This window comes from Brassica napus, chromosome C2 (assembly GCF_020379485.1).
Source record: "Brassica napus cultivar Da-Ae chromosome C2, Da-Ae, whole genome shotgun sequence".
NCBI lineage: Eukaryota > Viridiplantae > Streptophyta > Magnoliopsida > Brassicales > Brassicaceae > Brassica > Brassica napus.
The window spans coordinates 5,386,193-5,405,060 of NC_063445.1; the positions used below are offsets into that span (position 1 = coordinate 5,386,193).

At 33.6% G+C, this 18,868-nt stretch overlaps 2 protein-coding genes across 2 annotated transcripts; one reads left to right on the forward strand and one right to left on the reverse strand.

The window, feature by feature from the left end:
- Positions 1-3,508: 3,508 nt before the first annotated feature.
- On the reverse strand, positions 3,509-9,817 carry LOC106416663 (high affinity nitrate transporter 2.3-like). Its single transcript, XM_048746577.1, has 3 exons — positions 8,250-9,817; positions 7,745-7,860; positions 3,509-7,639 (listed from the first exon to the last, which is right to left on the reverse strand). Exons 1-3 carry the CDS (start codon positions 9,069-9,071, stop codon positions 6,967-6,969), a joined length of 1,611 nt encoding a protein of 536 aa, XP_048602534.1. The 5' UTR covers positions 9,072-9,817; the 3' UTR covers positions 3,509-6,966.
- A 3,585-nt stretch (positions 9,818-13,402) lies between these two features.
- LOC106406869 lies at positions 13,403-14,493 on the forward strand. The gene is made up of 2 exons (XM_013847612.2): positions 13,403-13,734; positions 13,797-14,493. Exons 1-2 carry the CDS (start codon positions 13,403-13,405, stop codon positions 14,491-14,493), a joined length of 1,029 nt encoding a protein of 342 aa, XP_013703066.2.
- Positions 14,494-18,868: the final 4,375 nt, after the last annotated feature.

Consider the following 18,868-nt stretch of genomic DNA (forward strand, 5'->3'; position numbering starts at 1 on the left):
CAATGTGGTTTTTTTTTGCAAATTAATCCGCGAACTCAAAAATCCATGGGTCAACCCTCCAAGTGCCAGTCAAACCGCAATATAACCATCGGCCGTATTTATGTGTATTTGACTATGTATAATTTTAACATTTTTTCAATACTAGGTCGTTTTGGCGCTAATTTTTTAATGAAAAAAATTTGTTGAACTCGTGGTTTAAAATTTGAACCTTAAATACCATGTGCATGCTATATAACCATCTCGGCCAACAAATATATTTGTTTACTTAACAAACGCAATTATATAGATTTCTAAAACGAAATGACCTTGTTTTTCTCGGACATGGGAGCTTGCGTAAATGCACAATGAAGGTGGGGTTCAACAAATTTTTTTCATTAAAAAATTAGCGCCAAAACGACCTAGTATTGAAAAAATGTTAAAATTATACACAGTTAAATACACATAAATATGGCCGAGGGTTATATTGCGGTTTGACTGACACTTGGAAGGTTGACCCGTGGGTTTTTGAGTTCACAGATTAATTTGCAAAAAAAATCACATTGATGGTTTTTTTTTCAGAAAACCCTTAATTTTACCAACAAAAATTGAATGACTAATAAATTATAAAAATTAAAAGCGCAGTGTTGAATGTCCATAAATACTGAGTCAAAAGTACATAATAAATGCATAATTATATAACTACCATTCTCTTCCTTTTCCCTTTGTAATAAATTAGCTTACGTAGTTTGCTCTTCCCACCACTCGCTTGATTGGCAATCTCTGTCGTCTCAATTGCTCTTTTGTGGTTTTGAAAATTCTACATTTTTAATATATAGTTTTGTAACAATTTTGGAATAAAATTAGGGTTTGAGGAAATGTTGTCGGTATTAGGTGTCTCTACGAAACTTTGAGCCAGTTGAGTTGGATGGGAGTGCTCTCGAGTCTTGTCCTCTGCTTCATGCCCTCTCTCGTCTTGTAAGTTGGTAACTGTTGGAATATATTATTATTCCTTCATTTTTGGACACATACGAGCCCATATAATATATCAAACTGAAGTACTGAACTAGAACATGTCCTTTTATATTATTACAATTTTAAATACCTACTATATTTATAAGAGAGAGTATATGAGTTGAAGCATTGCCTACTCAGAAAAAAACAAGTAAACAAAACAAGCAACTACCTAATAATGGATATGAAACTACTTTTGTAATTTAAAGAGAGATTTGTTACCAAAGAAACAAAACCTATTTTTGTTAAGTTCTTATTAACATCAAATTTATGGTTGATAGATTATAATGACCTGAAAGCTATTGTTGTTTACCTGTAGATTAGCCAAGGTTAGATTTGGTATATGTTCTTGCTCTTTCAAACGTTACAGTTTGGTTTACTTTGGTAAACTTAATTACAAGTGAAAAGCGAAATAACTATAGTTTTGGTCAAAAATAAGTATAGTTATATGTTAGGCATCTAATAGGTAAGGTAAGTCAACATATAGTGAATGCCAACCCATGACATCAATGCTCACATTACTACTTGTTTCTTTTCACTCTTTTATGGTAACGTAAAGCCAAAAGTTATTTATTTATTTCTATGGAAAAAAAATCATTAATAAGAGATTTAAATTAACCTCAATATAGTCGTCGTATTCATGTTTTTATTATGCATGTGCGTTTGATGTGACATCTCATTCACTATTAATTAAAAGCGTTAACACATTAATACATGCATAAACATGTGTTAAGAACTTTGGGATCATGATACGGGGTGCTTGATGCCATGAAAACATGATGCATTTCACTGATCATCATTCATCATTATCATACATGTTAGTTTTCAACTTTCTTTTCTAGGAAAGTTCCATTCGCGTTCGAGGAAACTAAAGGATTTAAAAACAATTCACATAAAAGTAACTAATAAGCTTTTCAACACGCTTATACATTTCATTTCTCTTTATTCTTTTCTTATCAACAATTACAGGTGGGAATATTTTTTGTAAGAAACCTTTTTCACTTTATAAAAATTAGAAGTTTTTATATATTCAAAGTTACCTTTGTATGTCAAAAGACTTGGCGAGAAGCTTTATTTGTAGTTTTTACAAAAAAAAAAGCTTTATCTATAGTCCAAAGTTTATTGAAGGCTTAAACTTTTAAATTATATTATAAACTAAGAATTAAACGAGAATTAAAAAAGAGATGTTGACAAAAATAATTCAATTAGTAGTGGTTCAATGCTATCTTTCGAGTGGTTAATAATATTTCATGAATCTAAGCCAAAATTTAAATCGTACTATCTACAAATTTTCATTTGGAATATTTTATATACTTTATACATTTGAAATGTCAAATTTTCATTTGAAATTTTTATTTAACCCAAAAGATTTAAATAGTAAGAAACTACATTGTAATTCTTTTTAGCATCCTTATATAAACAAATATTTTAAATTTTTATAAAATATCAAAAATTATTAGATACATTTTACAGATTCATTTATATAATTTTAATCTTCAAAATCTTTCAGACTCTGCTCTACAGATTCAGTTTTATAGATAGTAAAAATGGTAGAACAAGAAAATAATGTTAAGTAAGTTATTGCAGGTTGATATAAGAAGGGTATGATCGAGAAAATATACAAATATATTACGGAAGGCACATGATATTTCCTCATCTACACCTTTTATCAACAATTAGAGCTGGTTGCAATGCGAGAAGTTTGTTCAGCATTTTGCCCAAAAATGACTAAGATGTTAAATGTTTTCCAATAGTTTAGTGATGATAAGAGATAAAATGATTCCTTTTTTAGGCTTGATGATTGTCTTTGGCTCTTACCATGTGGGGGCATGTCAAGGAAAGTGGACCAAAAGACCATAAAATAAAAGATAAAGATAAAGAAAAGTAAATAAAGAGAGAAAAATACATTGGAAGATGTTATAAATTATAATGCACATCATTATCCGGATAAAACAAAAGTAAAACGAAACTGTAACCAGAATATTCGAGGATTCTTTACTACATGCATATATATTTTTTTGTTCATGGTGCACTTTCTTCATATATACATAATTGCAGGTGGCATTAGATGTACGACCTTATATCAAGAGAATTGAAAACCCAAAACCAATCATAAAACACATTTTAAATTGATCTAATTAAGTTTGTCACTTGTTGGAGGTACCAAGAAATATCAAGCAGAAATTTTCAAGAGTTTCATCTAGCCCTGCAAACTGAAACCGAACCAAACCGTTGGTTTTTGGTTACCGAAATTTTTAAAACCTATTCCGAAATTACCCGAATTAAATTTCGGTTCAGTTTGGTTCAGTTATTGGTTAATTTTGGTTTTTAAAATTATTTCCGAAAATAACCATTTTTTTGTTTTCGGTTAATTCCGGTCTAATTTAAAAAAAAACATATATTTTTGGTTAAATTCGGATATTTTCGATTAAATTGAGATATTTTCGATTAAATTCGGATATTTTCGATTAAATTCGGTTCGGATTTTTGGTTATTTTGGATATTTTTGGATATTTTTGGTTTTTTAATTTTTTTTTTGAAAATAAAAATTGAACCGAACCGAACCGAAAAACAAATTACTTTTCAAAATCCCACCGAACTAAACCGAACTCAAAACCAAAACAGAACCGAAAATCAAAAATTTCGGTTCGGCTCGGTTCGGCCCGTTGGGTTCAGACAAAAGTCGCAGGGCTAGTTTCATCTCATAAACAACTAACAACGATTAGGAAGGAAACTTATGAAACATTGACACTAAGTTTTGATTAAATCTCATAAAGCATAGATCCATCAGTTTCGGATCGAATGCAACTTCTTCTAATGAATAACCGTTTTTAGTGTTGCTGTCCTTTGATACGCGTGTGCAATAAGAATAGTTTTAACTTCAATCTCGAATACCAACTATTTTGATCTCTTAAGAAATAAGTGATACCATATGGCATTGTAAGTCCCCAACGCTTTTAATAATGTGAGATTTTTTTATAACATGTATCTGAAAATGATGGTCTCTTATTTTTTCCTTTCTAATTCCAACCATTTTATAACAATTTAGATTTTTCTTTAACGCTATTATAGCTTTTTATTATCAAGATTTTTAGTAAATAGGAGATAAACCTATTGAATTTTACTAATTGAGGATCGACCTTCCATCACGTCGGCCAGTGATATACATAAATCATATTCAAACTATTTGATTCATTCGAATTATCGCTTCGGTTATTATCATTGCTCCACAAAAAATTGACCATGTGGATAGACATAAAAGTATACAAGACATAGGGTCTATTCACAACAACACCTTCTTGCACAAGGAGGTAATGATGAGGTCCACAACAAGAGAAAATAATTAAAAAATCAAATTGAAAAAGGGAGGAAAAGAGAAAGACATGAAGCCTTTCTAGGAGCCAATGCCATAGCCCTTTGCCCTTTTTCTGTCTTCATCTTCACATTTTTTTCTCTCTTTGGTACTTTGTGAAATTTATATTTGATTTGATTTCTTTCTAGAGTCAATCTGTTGAAAACCCTAAACAAATGAAAATACCTATGATTTGACTCATTTGTCTCTATGGAAAAAAGTATAACATTGTGAGATTTAGGGTGTTTGGTTAATTAGGATAAAAGTGTAGTGTATGAGGTGCAATTTCCCTTCTTTTTTCTATACACTAATTTCCAAAATTCTTTTACAATGAGTGGGTGATGAAAGGACGATGAAGTTTCTTCTTCGTTGGAAAAACACTTCAAATCCAATATGAATACATTAAACGGAGACATAACGTAATTGATGGTTTGGTTTAATCTTCCTCCCAGACCAGACGATATGGTTGACTTGACAAATATGGGTCAATGATTAAACTTGTATATTAAGTTTTTAGCCTAGGTTGCATAAATTATTTATATGAACGAGTATATATGTGGCATCAATGCATCATCCAAAACATTTACAAAATATTATAAACAATACAAATCTAATACATACATATATTTCAATTTAAACTTTCTTAGTTTTAAAATATATATAAAATTAAATAGTCAGATAAAACAATAGATTAAGACGTACGAGAATCCATTAATTTAAAACATTGTATAACAAAAACGTCAACATACAAAGCATGCATGAGACTTTAAACTAGCAAAAACAAATTGGAGTTGCATTTCATTATAAATAAGGACACTTGAAAAAATAAGTGTCGAATATGAACTCATCAATATCTCAAAAATCAAGGTTAGGGAACATGTAATGCCACATTTCTTATTAAGGCAAAAAAAATTTGTTGCACATAGCGAAAAAAATTAAAAATACGCATAGTTAAATTGCATATGCATCTATGTATTTATATTGTAAACTACAAAGCTAATGGTATGATGAAGATCTTGATGATACATCATATCAGATGAAAAACAATTCATTTACTTGTATGGAGGTCTTCAACTTCCAAGTAAAATCAGCTTTTATCTATTTACAAGGATAACTCTTCCCAATTGTACACTCGTAAATCTGACTAGCTACATTCTACAGTCTATCTACAAGATGAAATAGAACACGAAAGCTGACGGAATTTTTCGATAAGACCTAACATGTTCATGATCAATCATCATGATCATCTTCGAGAATGAATTTCTTATTTACATCAGCGTCAGATTCTCAACATTATGGATTGCATAGAAAGAACAGAACTCGATTGCATCGAACATGTAAAGCACAACTGTAAAAAGTTACTTGAGGATTCAGTTTATAACTTATTTTTCAAATGAACCAACCCTTTAAACAGCTTGTTCATTGTAAACTTAAAGGCTAGACGCAAATGGAAATGATGTTTGTCTGGTTTACCATTAGCAAAAGTATATTACAATATTTATATATCAAACATGTGAGACTTTCCTCATATAAACGCAGATGCAGACGCAAACACATAAATTACATTTAGAACTAAAACATCGTTGCCTTGTTAATTTTTCTAAACCCCCTTACGGCCTTACATACATACAACTGAGGTCTTGAATGTGTGACACAATCCTTCTTTTTCTTTGGTCCTAATCTATGCTTCACATATCTTTACAAAACCACGTTTCATCGAGGTTGAGCCAACCTATTACCACGGGAAGTCAAGATATGAACATGGCATCAATGGTTTCTAAATGCATATACCTTGAAACATCTTAGATAAATTAATGTGAATTTTATCTTCTTATAGGAACGCAGAGGTAGACACATGGTTTAATCGATGCCATGTTCTTAATTTATCTTAAACCGATACATTCACAATAAGTAAAGCCTCAATTGTGTGAGGAAACCTTCTTTTTTTTCGTGGGTCACTAATCCTAATCTCTTCTTAACATATCTAGTTAGAACCATGGTACAACATTGGACAACATAGATTCTTAAACAAAGAACGGTTTTTGGTGGTGTTATTGCAGGATTTTTTTTGACGATTTTATGTTTTTTACTCAATTTTATTAAAGCTAATAAGTAATAAGTGATTCTTGGTGTGTTTGCAATTTAGCTGAAACGGTTGCTTCTATAGCAATTTGTAGCCACGATTCTTGGTGCTGCAAAGCTCCTGAAGCAAATCTGAGACAGGTAGTTTCTTTAACTCAAAGATAACCTAAGTCAACATCAGGTTTTCAAGTTTATTAGTTTCTCACATTCTCTTTAGATTCTTTTGGTCTCATCTGTTAATATAGTTTGAAGATAACTCAAGTCTTTCAATTGCTTCTACCGTAGTCTATGTTCATAATGTTTTCTTCATATGCACTCTTAAAACATCTGACTAACGAAAAGCTTTTCTTTGTTATATAAAAAGAGTTGTAGAATATTTTCCCTTTCATTGAAACAACATTACTAAGTACCGAGCTCATCGAACCTTACCTACTCAAAGCAAAGATCTTACTCACTACATATAAGTTACATTACAACAGGAATATAATGAAACGACTAAATGGTTATATATATAATAAGTAAACATCTCTTGTGATTTGTCTTCAGACATGAGTTGGAGTTCCTGTCTCCGGTGTCGGAAAATCAGCCAAAGCTACTTTCCTGCTTCTCTCAGACCGACTATTCTCAGCAAACTTGATACTTCCTTCATGCAACCCTTGTCGTTTCTCTTCCTCTGTCCACTCAGAGCTATAATAATACTCCTCCTTCGACCTTTCTCCATCACTCGACGGTCTCAAAAACATGCTTCCCCATTGCGGAAAATGTATAAACGCAACCGGGACGGTGCACAAAGCCGCCATAGCTCCCATCAACGAGAGTCCATCCGCTGTACTAAACTTAGAAGTTGAGAAGAAAAGCAGCTGAGTCAAACCGGAACCAAAGTTTCCTCCCGCGCCAGTTAGTCCCGATATCAACCCTAGTGAGCGGCGTGAGACGAAAGGTGCAACACCGAAGAGGGCTCCACAAGCGGCTTGTGTACCAACTGAGAAGAGCATCATTGCTAAAATCGCTATGGGAAGGGAACTAGCACGACCTAGCCAGATGCAAAAGAGTGCTCCTACTGTTTGAAAGATCCATAAGATCCATAACCGGCCTCTCATGCCGAAAAGCCGGGCTGCTAGATCAGATGCGTAGCCACCGAAGGGACGGGCGAAGAAGTTTGCCATTCCGAAACTGGCTGCTACAATACCGGCTGTTTGAAGCTTTAGGTTAAACCTGAAACGTGCATAACAAGAAAACAAAAGTTGTTGTTGTTATTGCTTGTGCTAGAGGTAAGTAACTAAAGATCATTATTTCAGTTTAACGAAGAAGAAACTAAACCTGTCGAAGAAGTATCCGGAGATAACGTTGTTGATAGTTAATTCAATTCCCATGGAAAATCCATAAAGAACGAACAGAATCCATGTTCTGTAGTTCTTCACCGCAAACCAGAAAACCTAAACACAATTAGCATAATAGCAAGAAAAATCGTTAGCCACTGGAAATATTGGTGCCATCTCAAATTATTTTAGGCTCTATTTATAAAAAATATTAACCGTATATTTAACAATGTAGTAAAGTAGTTTTAAAATTAATGGCTTCGTCTATATATTTTTAACATTTCTTTGCAATTATAAACTATAAAATTATAAATATATCTAAATTCAAAGTTTTAGACTATAATTTACATGTTCATTTAAAAATTCTTAATTTTTTAGATTTAGGTTCTATTATGTTCCTCTTGCACATGTTAAAAGGCATCCTTGAGAAATATACTAAACAATAATACTCTTGATAATGTTTTGTATCAAATATATATATTAATATTTACTATATATGAAAGTACCTTGGAGAATTTGTCTTTAGAAACTTGACCACTCTTCTGAAGGGTACTGAGGTTACCATCGGGGAGATCTTGGCCAAGAGTGAGGACAAGAACTCCCACTACGACTTGAAGAAAGCCAGGGATGAAGAATGCTATGCGCCAAGCCATGAATGGAGTGGCTCCAGCGAGCCTTATGACTTGGAAGACCATTGGCATGAGTAGTTGAGTAACTCCACCGCCCATATCGCCCCACCCGCCAGCACATCCGTTGACTAGACCTATGATCTTGCCGTTGAACATGACGCTGGTCCAGTACTGGCACGATACAAATGTGGCCAGGCAGAAGCCGATCATGAACCGGACGGCTAAGTATCCAACCGGACCGGTCACAAACGACATTGAGAAGACGGTTGGAGCGGTTAGCATGAGGGAGAAGGCGGTTCCATACCGTGCACCGAGGAGGTCGCAAACGGCTCCCATGGCTAACCTTGAGAAAATGGCACCGGAGACGGAGGCAACTCCTGCGTTTCCGACGTCAGTTTTGGTCAGGTCGAGGTTATCACGGATGATGGGGACTAATGGTGCCGCTGCGAAGGTTGAGATGAAGCAAGTGAAGAATGAGATCCATCCTAAGTGAAAGGCTCTCATGTGAGGTTTAGCAAATGAGAGTGGCTTGAACACTTTGGCTCGGTGTTCGGAATCAACCGGAAGGCCAAACTTAGCGGTTGGATCGTCTGATTGGAGGGTTTGGGATGAAGCATCTACGGAGAAGGAGTAGACTTGTTCTCTTGCTGTGACTCCATGCATGGAGGTTCCAATAGAGCCTTCTTCATTAGAAGCCATTTTAGGGTTTGAGAGTGAGATGAAAGACTCTGAGTGGGTGAGAAGAGAAGGTTTATTGCTCTTTTTGTGTGTTTGGTGTGATTGGGAGATTGACAAATGCTAACTATATATAGAGCCGGAGGGAATATCAACTGGTGGGTAGGGTAAGATGGGTCCAAAGATGAGATTTGAATAACAGAAGAAAAAGTACCAAATTATGATTAAAAACAATTAATGTTGGATGATAGCAGCATTTAATTATATATGACTTCTAACTTTGATTATTAATGGCGGAGGAAAGGCTTATCAGTTTTAGAATTTGAGAACTAAACATATTCGTCATGCATAATGTAGCTGCTAATAATACGTGCTTGATCATTTACTTACGTACGTTTCATACGTGTACCATATTTATATTTTGAGTTTTGCCCGACAACGCGATGCAAGAACTTGTTAGAGAATTGATTAACCCGAAAATATATTAATTCTCTTCAGATTAATGCGGTTTATGGGTTTTTGATTTAGTTATTTTGTTTCTTAATAAGAAAGGTAAAGATTTATATATATATATTCCAGGAACCGTGAGGTTTTATCAAATTTAATGACAAAATTTCAAGCAACCTCCGTAAAGTTGGAAGATTTTGTAGTATCTTTACACTTTTTGTTTGACGAAATTTAATGATTTTGAGTAAAAATGAATAAGAGAAAGAAAAATTGTTTTATTTTGAACTTTACAGTGTTTTTACTCGTAAATTCTGTAAAATACTAAAATGATAGATGTTAAAAAAAATTTTAAAACACATGTAAGTATAAATTATTTTAAACATATTTATTTTCTATAATATAATAAATTTAAAGATGTATTATATGAAAAATGTATAAATTAAAGAAAAAACATATTTTGAAGAAGATTCTCTATTTAATTATTTCATATTGTTATTTTATTGTACCTAATATGAAAATGTATTAGTAAGTAAAAAAATTAATAACCAAAATAAAATGTATTTAACAAATCATTATATATTAATAATGCCGAATAAAAAATATAAACAATAATATTATAAAGTTACACAATATATAATACTAAAATGAAAATTATATATTTAAAACATTTGTAATAATATCAAATATATTTATAAAATTAAAAAATATACAAATGGACATGCGAGTTTAAATCTAGTAGAATTTTAAAATATTGAAAGGAAAATTATGCGATCTACAAAAAAGTGAGTAAAATCTTTTTGGGCTTGGCAGTAGGCCTGGGACTTTTATCCGAGATCCGGATTCGATCCGAGATTCGATCCGAGATTCAATCCGGATCCAATCCGAGATTCGATCCGGATCCGATCCGAAAATCCGGATATCCGGAGGGGCCGAATCCGGATCCAGATAGTAAAATGTTGGATCCGTCAAAGCCGGATCCGGATCCGGATACCTTAATTTTTTAGTCCAGATATCCGGATCCGTAAGTTTTATTAATAACAATTTCAAAAATAGTAATATCTATATATAAAAATTAATTTATTTAATATATTTTTATTTTTATAATAGTATATATAAATTTTATGTAAATTTTGTAATATTATACATAGAAATAATTAAAAACATTATATATTTTTTTATTTTTAAATTATTTTAATATTTTTTATATATTAATATTATTTTTTTATTTATTTTAAGGATCCAAATCCGGATCTGGATATCCGCCGGATATTACAATTTTTAGAAGGATATCCGACACCCGGATATCCGAGAACCCCGGATCCGGATAAGGATAATAAAATTATGTATCCGCCGGATAAGGATCCGGATACTTTAAAATTGCCTGGATATCCGATCCGTCTGAGGCCTACTTGGCAGGCTATAAATATAGATTATTATTTAATGGTATTTTCTCTAAAATCGCGGTAGAGATGCATAAGTTTACAGTTGGCGTTCCGCTGGCAAATGACAATAGCTAAAAAAAAGCCTAATGGTCCGTACACATCAATGATGGCAAAAAGCGTGAAAATGGCATTACCAATTTATAAATATGTCTCTTGAGCATTCCATGTGGTCGACTCACCACCAGATGAAATAATTGTTATCTTAAAACAAGTTCCCACAAAAATGCTCTAACGTTTCTGAACTTTATATATCTTACATAGATTATTTAGAAAATTTCGCAAGATATTCGCATATTCTCATGGCTCACTAAACGAAATGATAAGTTGACTTTCTTAAACCTTCCCTAATATTGTATCATCTCAATGTATAACTTCTATACTCGTCACATTTTGTTTTGGAAATTAATGATTTTAAGTTCTTGTAATCTTATAAACTCAAGAGGTTTTACAAGTACCATTTAACAAATTAAGGTTTAGTAATGTTTTTGTTTCCAATGGTTTTAGTTTTATTGTTTTCTCATGTAGGGAAGGCAACTATAAAAGTCCAATGTTTATAGGTTATGAAATTCAAATCTTGTGGGGAAGTCAGACAAAAAAAAACTCTTTCGTAACATGAGTAATGGCTCATTGACTTCTTATATATTTGTTCAAAAATGTTAATGTCCATGGCTTATCTTATTGCAACTTGGTAGACTTTCAAAGCATCATATATATGTTAAAATAAGAATGCAAACAGCTTAGATGGTATATTAATTTCTTCTGCATATCAAGTTGGTTAATTTCATTTGGATATAACGGATCCAAAAATTAAGGGAGAATTGGAAAAATGGGACACTTTGAAATTTTGTTTGTCACAATAAGACTTCTCATATTTTTACTAATTCTGGACATGTTTTACCCTTCTTTAACGGAAAAAATAGTAAATTGCATTTTAAAAATGTAGAAAAATATAAAAACTGTTGGAAACATTAGTATGACAATATATATGTTTAAACTTTTTTTTTACAAAAATTGGAATCATATTTTATTTTATCTTCTAGGTATAGTTAGAAAACTCATTATGGTAATCTACCTAGTTTATATGTCCGATTCTAAGTTTTAAACATAGATATATCAACGGTATATACCGTAAACTAACATTTCTTGTATATTCTAGCACATATAGAATCGATTACGTTATAATCAAGAAAGATGTCTTCGGTCTACCTACAGTTTGATAACGATATATAGCCACAACTCAATGATATAGGTTGGTTATATTACGTGACATAACTTGTTCTGCCTTTTACCTTATATGACGCCTACAGGAAGAATACATTTCTCACCTCCTATACGGTGTTCTGGTTAGGTAGTGTACATATTCTACGCAAATCGTGAAAATATGGAAACTTTCATATTCGGTTAAAGAAGTTTCCTAAATCTAAACTAAATCTACCATAAATCTCTCAAAATATATTTGAGAATATTTTCTCCACGTTCTTCTTCTCCTCCTCCTCCTCCCACGATCTTTTTTCTTTTAGTTTGTGTTTCTCTGTTCTTCATCCACAAATTCATCGCTTCTCTCTATCAGTACAACATGGTTCTAATCTATGTTAAATCTGGTGAATGGGTGTCTAGTTGCAGTGAAGAGTGGAGTTTCGTGATAGACAACACAAGGCGTGGTCGAATGGTAACATTAGAAAATACTACTCCATTGGAAAAGCTCAAGAGGATCGTGTGTGAGGATTATGGGGTGGACTATAATGTTCTTAATACCGAGTTCAGTTATTCGATGGTGAATCAAAGAGGGAATCCTCCAATTATTATCACCAATGATCGGCAAGCATCTAATTTTGTGGTGTATGCAAAGAGGGATTCATCTACTATCTTGTGTGTCACGTTCTCTGGTTTGGGTGTAAATCAAAAAGAACGAGTCAATATTGATTTGAATAAGGAGCCGTGTGATTCAAGTAATGTTGAGGATGAAGAAGTTCCTGAGATAACTCGATGAAATTTTGTGAAGCCGTCAAAGGAGTCTTGTGATACAAGGAATGATCATGTCGCTACAGATGGTTCCGGTGATGCTGGGTTAAGGAGTGAAAACAATGGAGACAGTGAAAAGGAGGGTCGAGCTTGGAGAGGAGATTTCGTGAAGAAGGATCAAATTTTCAGAAGTAAAGGGGTTCTGAAGGCCACAATGGAAATTTTGGCATGAAGAATAATTTCGATTACACTGTTTTCAAATCCACGAGAAAATGGTGGTATATTCGATGTAAGGATGCATTGTGCAACTGGACTGTGCGTGCAGAAGGTATAGATGGGTCTACATATTTCATTATCAACCAGTGCGAGGGAAGACATTCATGTGCTCCATTAAAGAAAAGGAAATTCGGAAAAACAACATCGGCAAGAACAATTGGGACTCTGATACAACATCGATTTGATGATGCAAATGATGGCCCAAAAGCAAATGACATCATTCAATTTATGAGATTGGAGCATAGTTGTGAGATTATTTATTGGCACGGTTGGGAAGCTCGTGAGTTTGATATTGCAGCTGCTAGAGGTATACCAGATCGCAATTATGCTAAAATCCCAGCATATTTGCATATGATTAAAGAAGCTAATCCTGGTACGCATATTCACTATGAAACTAATGAGAAGGCAAGATTCATGTATCTATTTATGTCATTTGGGCAATCAATTAGAGGATTCAACAATGCAATGCGAAGGGTGATTGTTGTTGATGGAACTTTTCTGAAAAATAAATACAGAGGAGTTCTACTTGTTGCTACTGATGTAGATGGTAACTCTAATTTGTATCCGATTGCATTTGGGTTGTTGATTGGGAGAATGACGATTCATGGGGGTGGTTCTTCAGACAGTTGAAAGTGGTTATTGCTGATTGTCAAGACCTAGCTTTTGTCTCAGATAGAAATGCGTCTATTTCTAAACCGATTGGGACTGTCTACCCTCAATCAACACATGAAATTTGCATTCATCACTTGTTGACCAATGAGGTTACATTTTTCAAGACAAAAGGGTTGACTGCCTTGGTGGAAAAGGCTTCACGGACGTATAGGTACACTGAATTTCAGGAACGTATCACTGACATTTTTGAAATGAGTCATGAGCTTGGAAGATATCTACGGGAGGCTGATGTGCGCAAATGGGCTCGTTCTCTCTTCCTTGGTGAAAGGTATGACATTAGGACCACAAACCCTGCAGAGTCGATAAATTCAGTTCTGAGAATACCTAGAGAATATCCGGTTATTCCTTTGCTAGATAGTATAAGAGAATTGTTGACTCGATGGTTCTATGAGCGTCGCTTGGTAAGCTCTAAGCATCTTGATCCTTTAACCACTAAGGTGGAGAAAAAGATTGATAGGAGAATTGTGAAGGCAAAAGGCTTTCAAGTCTACAAGGTTGACGACTTCAAATTGCTTGTGAAAGGAGACATATATGATTGTCATGTTGATTTGGAAAGAAGAACATGCACATGTGGGAAGTACAATATAGGAAAAATTCCTTGCCGACATGCCATTCCTGCCATTTATTCACGAGGTATGGAAGTATAAACACATGAACTTGAGACATATTTATTTTTGTTAATTTCAGCATATCGACTCTAATCAATCACGTTTTTGTTGGTACATGCATGGAAGTGCACAGATTTACTGATGGCTTATACACCACTGCAACGTGGAGAACCGCCTATGTGGAATCCATTAATCCAATAGCAGTTCCAGAGTGTGAATGAAATGTCCCTACTGAGGTTAAACTTGCTAAGGTTTTACCACCAGAGACAAGAAAGAGTGCTGGTCGGCCAATAAAGAGAAGGTATGAATCAGTAGAAGACAAGATAAAATCTTCTCAAGGATCAAGAAAGAAACAAAAGCACAAGTGCAGTCGTTGTGGTACCGAAGGACACAAGAGAGGAACATGTGATTTACACATCTAGTTTGTTCTGTGTGTTCTGATGTCTCTGTTTTGTTTCTTATTGATCTTGAAACATAGTGATCTTCTGTTTAACTATTTGACTATTTGGTATTTCTTAAACTCTTGAGACTAATCGATCTATGTTTGTGACAATTTGGTTTTTGCAAAATTATTGGTTCTAGTAGATGATAATCACCAAGAAATAACAAGAAACATAGTCTTAAACTTGTTTGAAAAAAAATCAACAATCTGAGGCATCACATGAACATCATGCATATGCAAGGTACATGAAGACCATCGCCAAACAACACACAAACAAAGCTTTTATGATCCTTAATTCCCTAATGCATTATGCGATCTTCTCTTCACAATGTGCAATTGCATCTTCCATCTCTTCATTTCTACTCTCATGGCCTTTCATCATGGCCTCACCAACTCTCACTGATTTCTGAAACTCGATATTGTCAACAAGCAGCACGTCAAACAGGTCCTGGATGTCTTCAATTTCCTCAACAACCGACTTATCAGTCCATTTGAACAAGTGGCTTTTGTCCTTCATCATTAACATCCAATAAACAATTAGATTGAAACAAAGACAAAGTTCCATGATCATAAGACTAACCTTCTCAGATCCCATCGGACAACGATGAAATAATCTTCCTGGATTTTTAACTGTGTTTGAAGTGAAACGAGACACTGCCTCACCGCAATTGCATCTCGTGGGAATTCCGCGTTGTTTGGCGACTCGATCTGTTGGAGTAGATGAAGAATTGGCCGAAGACATGATAGAGTCGATCTCCAAATTTTCGCCGCTTCGTATTTGTTTGATGAGAAATGCGAGTCAGTCCCCTTCCTGGCCTGGAAGTTCGCTTCCGGCGACCCAAAGCGGCGAAGAACAAATAGAATTTGTTACAAAGCTAGCTCGACTAATAAGGTTTGGGGGTACTAGCTAGACCTCTCCTTTGCTGTTCGAGTAAACAAGAAATGCTGCCATGGTTCCGCTGCATCACAAGGAGAAATTGTGAGGAGGTTCAATATACTGTTCCTCATACCATTTAGAAAGAATGAGGAAGAAAAGGAGATAGGTCAAAATAATTAGCTAAACGACGTCGTTTCATACTTCTATAACGTGTATTCTACCAAAGGCATATCAGGAAATAATCACAAAATATATGACTACAACAACCTACCAAATGTATGTACTTTGTCTTCGAATCCTCTAAATTAGTTTCAAAACATGGAGCAAATAAAGTGGCCTGGCAATTGATCATATGATAATTAGTATAAATTTACATTACTAGTGAATAAATAGATGTCATGTGTGTTTGGAGTTATGATTTCGACTTTGGTTAGAGTTAAGGGTTTAGGGTATATTTGAGGTTATGGGTTTAGGGTTTATTTAGGGTTTAGAGTTTATTTAGGGTTTCGGGTTGATTTATGAATGAAAGATATATTCTGAATGTGTTTTTGATCATCAGGTTTTATGATCATGTAGTACACAAACAAAGATCAAACTAGAAGAACTAAAATTCAAATTAGAAGAGTTGTCACAAATTTTCATCCAAACAAAAGCTAGAGGTTTCTACATAATTAGATACATAATCAATCTTCGAGGTCAAAGACCTCTTCTCTCTCCCATGGTGAAGGCACATACCGTGTCATTGCCTCAGCGTAAATGTAATCGTGTGCAACCTCCCAAAATCCACACCAATCTTCTGTCTGCAACCCATTATTATTTCATCATCCAATAAATTGAGGTCGATACCAAGCAGATGGCATTCCAAGTGCTTGAGTGCGTATGCACCGCAGTCACAATAAGACTTGTTCAATCTCTTCTTCATAGGCACATCCACGATAGAATATGATGCGAGGAGTAGCTGCTTCTGTCTTTCAGGTGGTGCAACAGCCTTCACTATCCTAGAAATCATAGCAGCAAACTTCTCAACGTATTGTCTATTCCTCGCAACGACGAACCAAAGCTCGTGCAATTTGTAAGTCACCAGCTCCCTACACAAGAAGCTGTGTACCACTCTCGCAGAGAACCCAAGACCATTCTTATGGAGCTTAAAGATCTGAGAAAAAAAATCAGATCTTTCTTCACAACTTCCAACTCCTTTGGCATCCACTCAGTGAACTTTCGCATAATGTATTCAATCCTGCAGTTGTTATTGATCTGAGTCACTTGGGGCTCTTCGCCCTCCTTAAAAATCCTCTTTGGTAACTCTAGAGACATATCTAAAAGCGCAAAAAAAACTTGTTAGTTCAACAGGTTAAAGTATCGATATCATAACACAAATAAGGAGAGCAAGACAAATGCCTTTTACATTTACATTCTCCTTATCCTAGAATATGTATTCCACCTAGTTCTAATTTCAGAAAGAACAACAATTTGTTCAATTGATCAATCAACAACAATCAATCTACTGATGACCTATATTACAATCGGACAATATCTACTCTACTTGAAAACATACACAATCGGACATCAACTAGTATAAGATTTCAAGAACCAAACTTTTCCCCTTTCCAAAAACCTAAATCGATATTTTACAACTACAAATCTAAAACATTAACATGCAAACACTTAATCGTGATGTATAAGATGTTTAATCAACCCGTGAATCGAATTTACCTTAAGAAATATGACAAATCGATTTAAAAAAAATCTATGTAAAAGGGAAGAACAACTCAATTTCGTTTTAGATGAGAATCAATAGAACTAATTGAATACCTTGTGTGAAGAACTGAGACGAAAATGGAAGAACACGTCGTAGAGGAAGAACACTTGGATTTCGTTGTATCTTTAGTGAAATCGAAGAGGAAGATGCAAAAGCAAGATTCGAACTACGGGTAGATGAAACTCCGACGAAGAGCAAAGCTTCTCTCCGTTGAACCCTAAATCGCCATGGAAGGGGCTTTCTTCTACGGCGGAGAAGAGGAGGAGAAAAAGAAATTAGGGTATCGGCCAAAAATTTCCCTTTTGTTACTTTTTTAAAGTTTTGTTATTTTTATTTAAACTTTTAATATTTACCCATTTAAAATATATTACGAAAAATTTAATATATAATTTTAATTCTAATTAATTGGTAAATTAAGGGAAGTTTGGTATTTAAAGGAACAAAAATCTTATTTTCCTAAAAAATCTTTTACAAATCTTAGTGTGACAAATCCAAGTTCAAAGTGTCCTTTTTTCTAATTTTCTCAAAAATTAAAGACTCTATGTTATTACTTACATTTTTTTGGGAACTCGGTTGTTAAAAAAATAGAAAATTGGAATTAAACAAAGTCGGCAATTTTAAGAAATTGTTTAAGTTAGCATATACTATAAGAAAATAGCCTTTACTGTTATGGTTTAGTTAAGAGATATATATACAGTATAACCTCTTTAAATTAATACTCTATAAATTAATATACATTAAAAATCTCTATAAAATAATATAATTTTATAGTCTCAAATTGAGTTTTTGGTTCAATTAGTATATCGATAAATTAATATTTCTATAAATTAATAAAAAAAAATAGAATTTTGGTGTAGTCCCAACATTATTAATTTATAGATGTTTCACTGTATATATACAATGAATTGATACCTAAACCAGTTTGGGTTGGTTATGTCTTTAAGTTGCTCAAAATAAATCACATTGTATATCTTTTTATTGTAAAGTTCTCTTATTTTTATTTTAACAAAATATATATTATAATTTTCGCCTTTTTCTAATGGTTCAAGTTTAATATGCGAATCAGACAAATTGAAAGATTCAGATGTGATTTTAGATTGGCTTTTCAACATAGTAGTTTGGATTGGGTAGATACGGGCTTTTCAAACACTAAGGGTATGAATGGTGACCAAAGAATGTCGAGGAATAATATATTCTTTAAAGTTCCTAAAAAAATCACCATTCACAAAAAATATTTTTTTCTTCTCATTCTTTTTTTTTTTTTGTAGAGAAATAAAGAATAAAAGTATTCTTTGTTAAATTTGAAAATGAACAACCGTTATTTTTCATTCTTCTA

Excerpts from the sequence above, each read along its gene's own strand:
- LOC106416663 (XM_048746577.1), bottom strand. The coding sequence starts at position 9,071 with ATGGCTTCTAATGAAGAAGGCTCTATTGGAACCTCCATGCATGGAGTC. Across the intron at positions 7,861-8,249 it reads CTAAAGACAAATTCTCCAAG|GTTTTCTGGTTTGCGGTGAA; the intron begins GTACTTTCATAT and ends AATTGTGTTTAG. Across the intron at positions 7,640-7,744 it reads TCCGGATACTTCTTCGACAG|GTTTAACCTAAAGCTTCAAA; the intron begins GTTTAGTTTCTT and ends TGCACGTTTCAG.
- LOC106406869 (XM_013847612.2), top strand. The coding sequence starts at position 13,403 with ATGAGATTGGAGCATAGTTGTGAGATTATTTATTGGCACGGTTGGGAA. Across the intron at positions 13,735-13,796 it reads GTAGATGGTAACTCTAATTT|ACAGTTGAAAGTGGTTATTG; the intron begins GTATCCGATTGC and ends GTGGTTCTTCAG.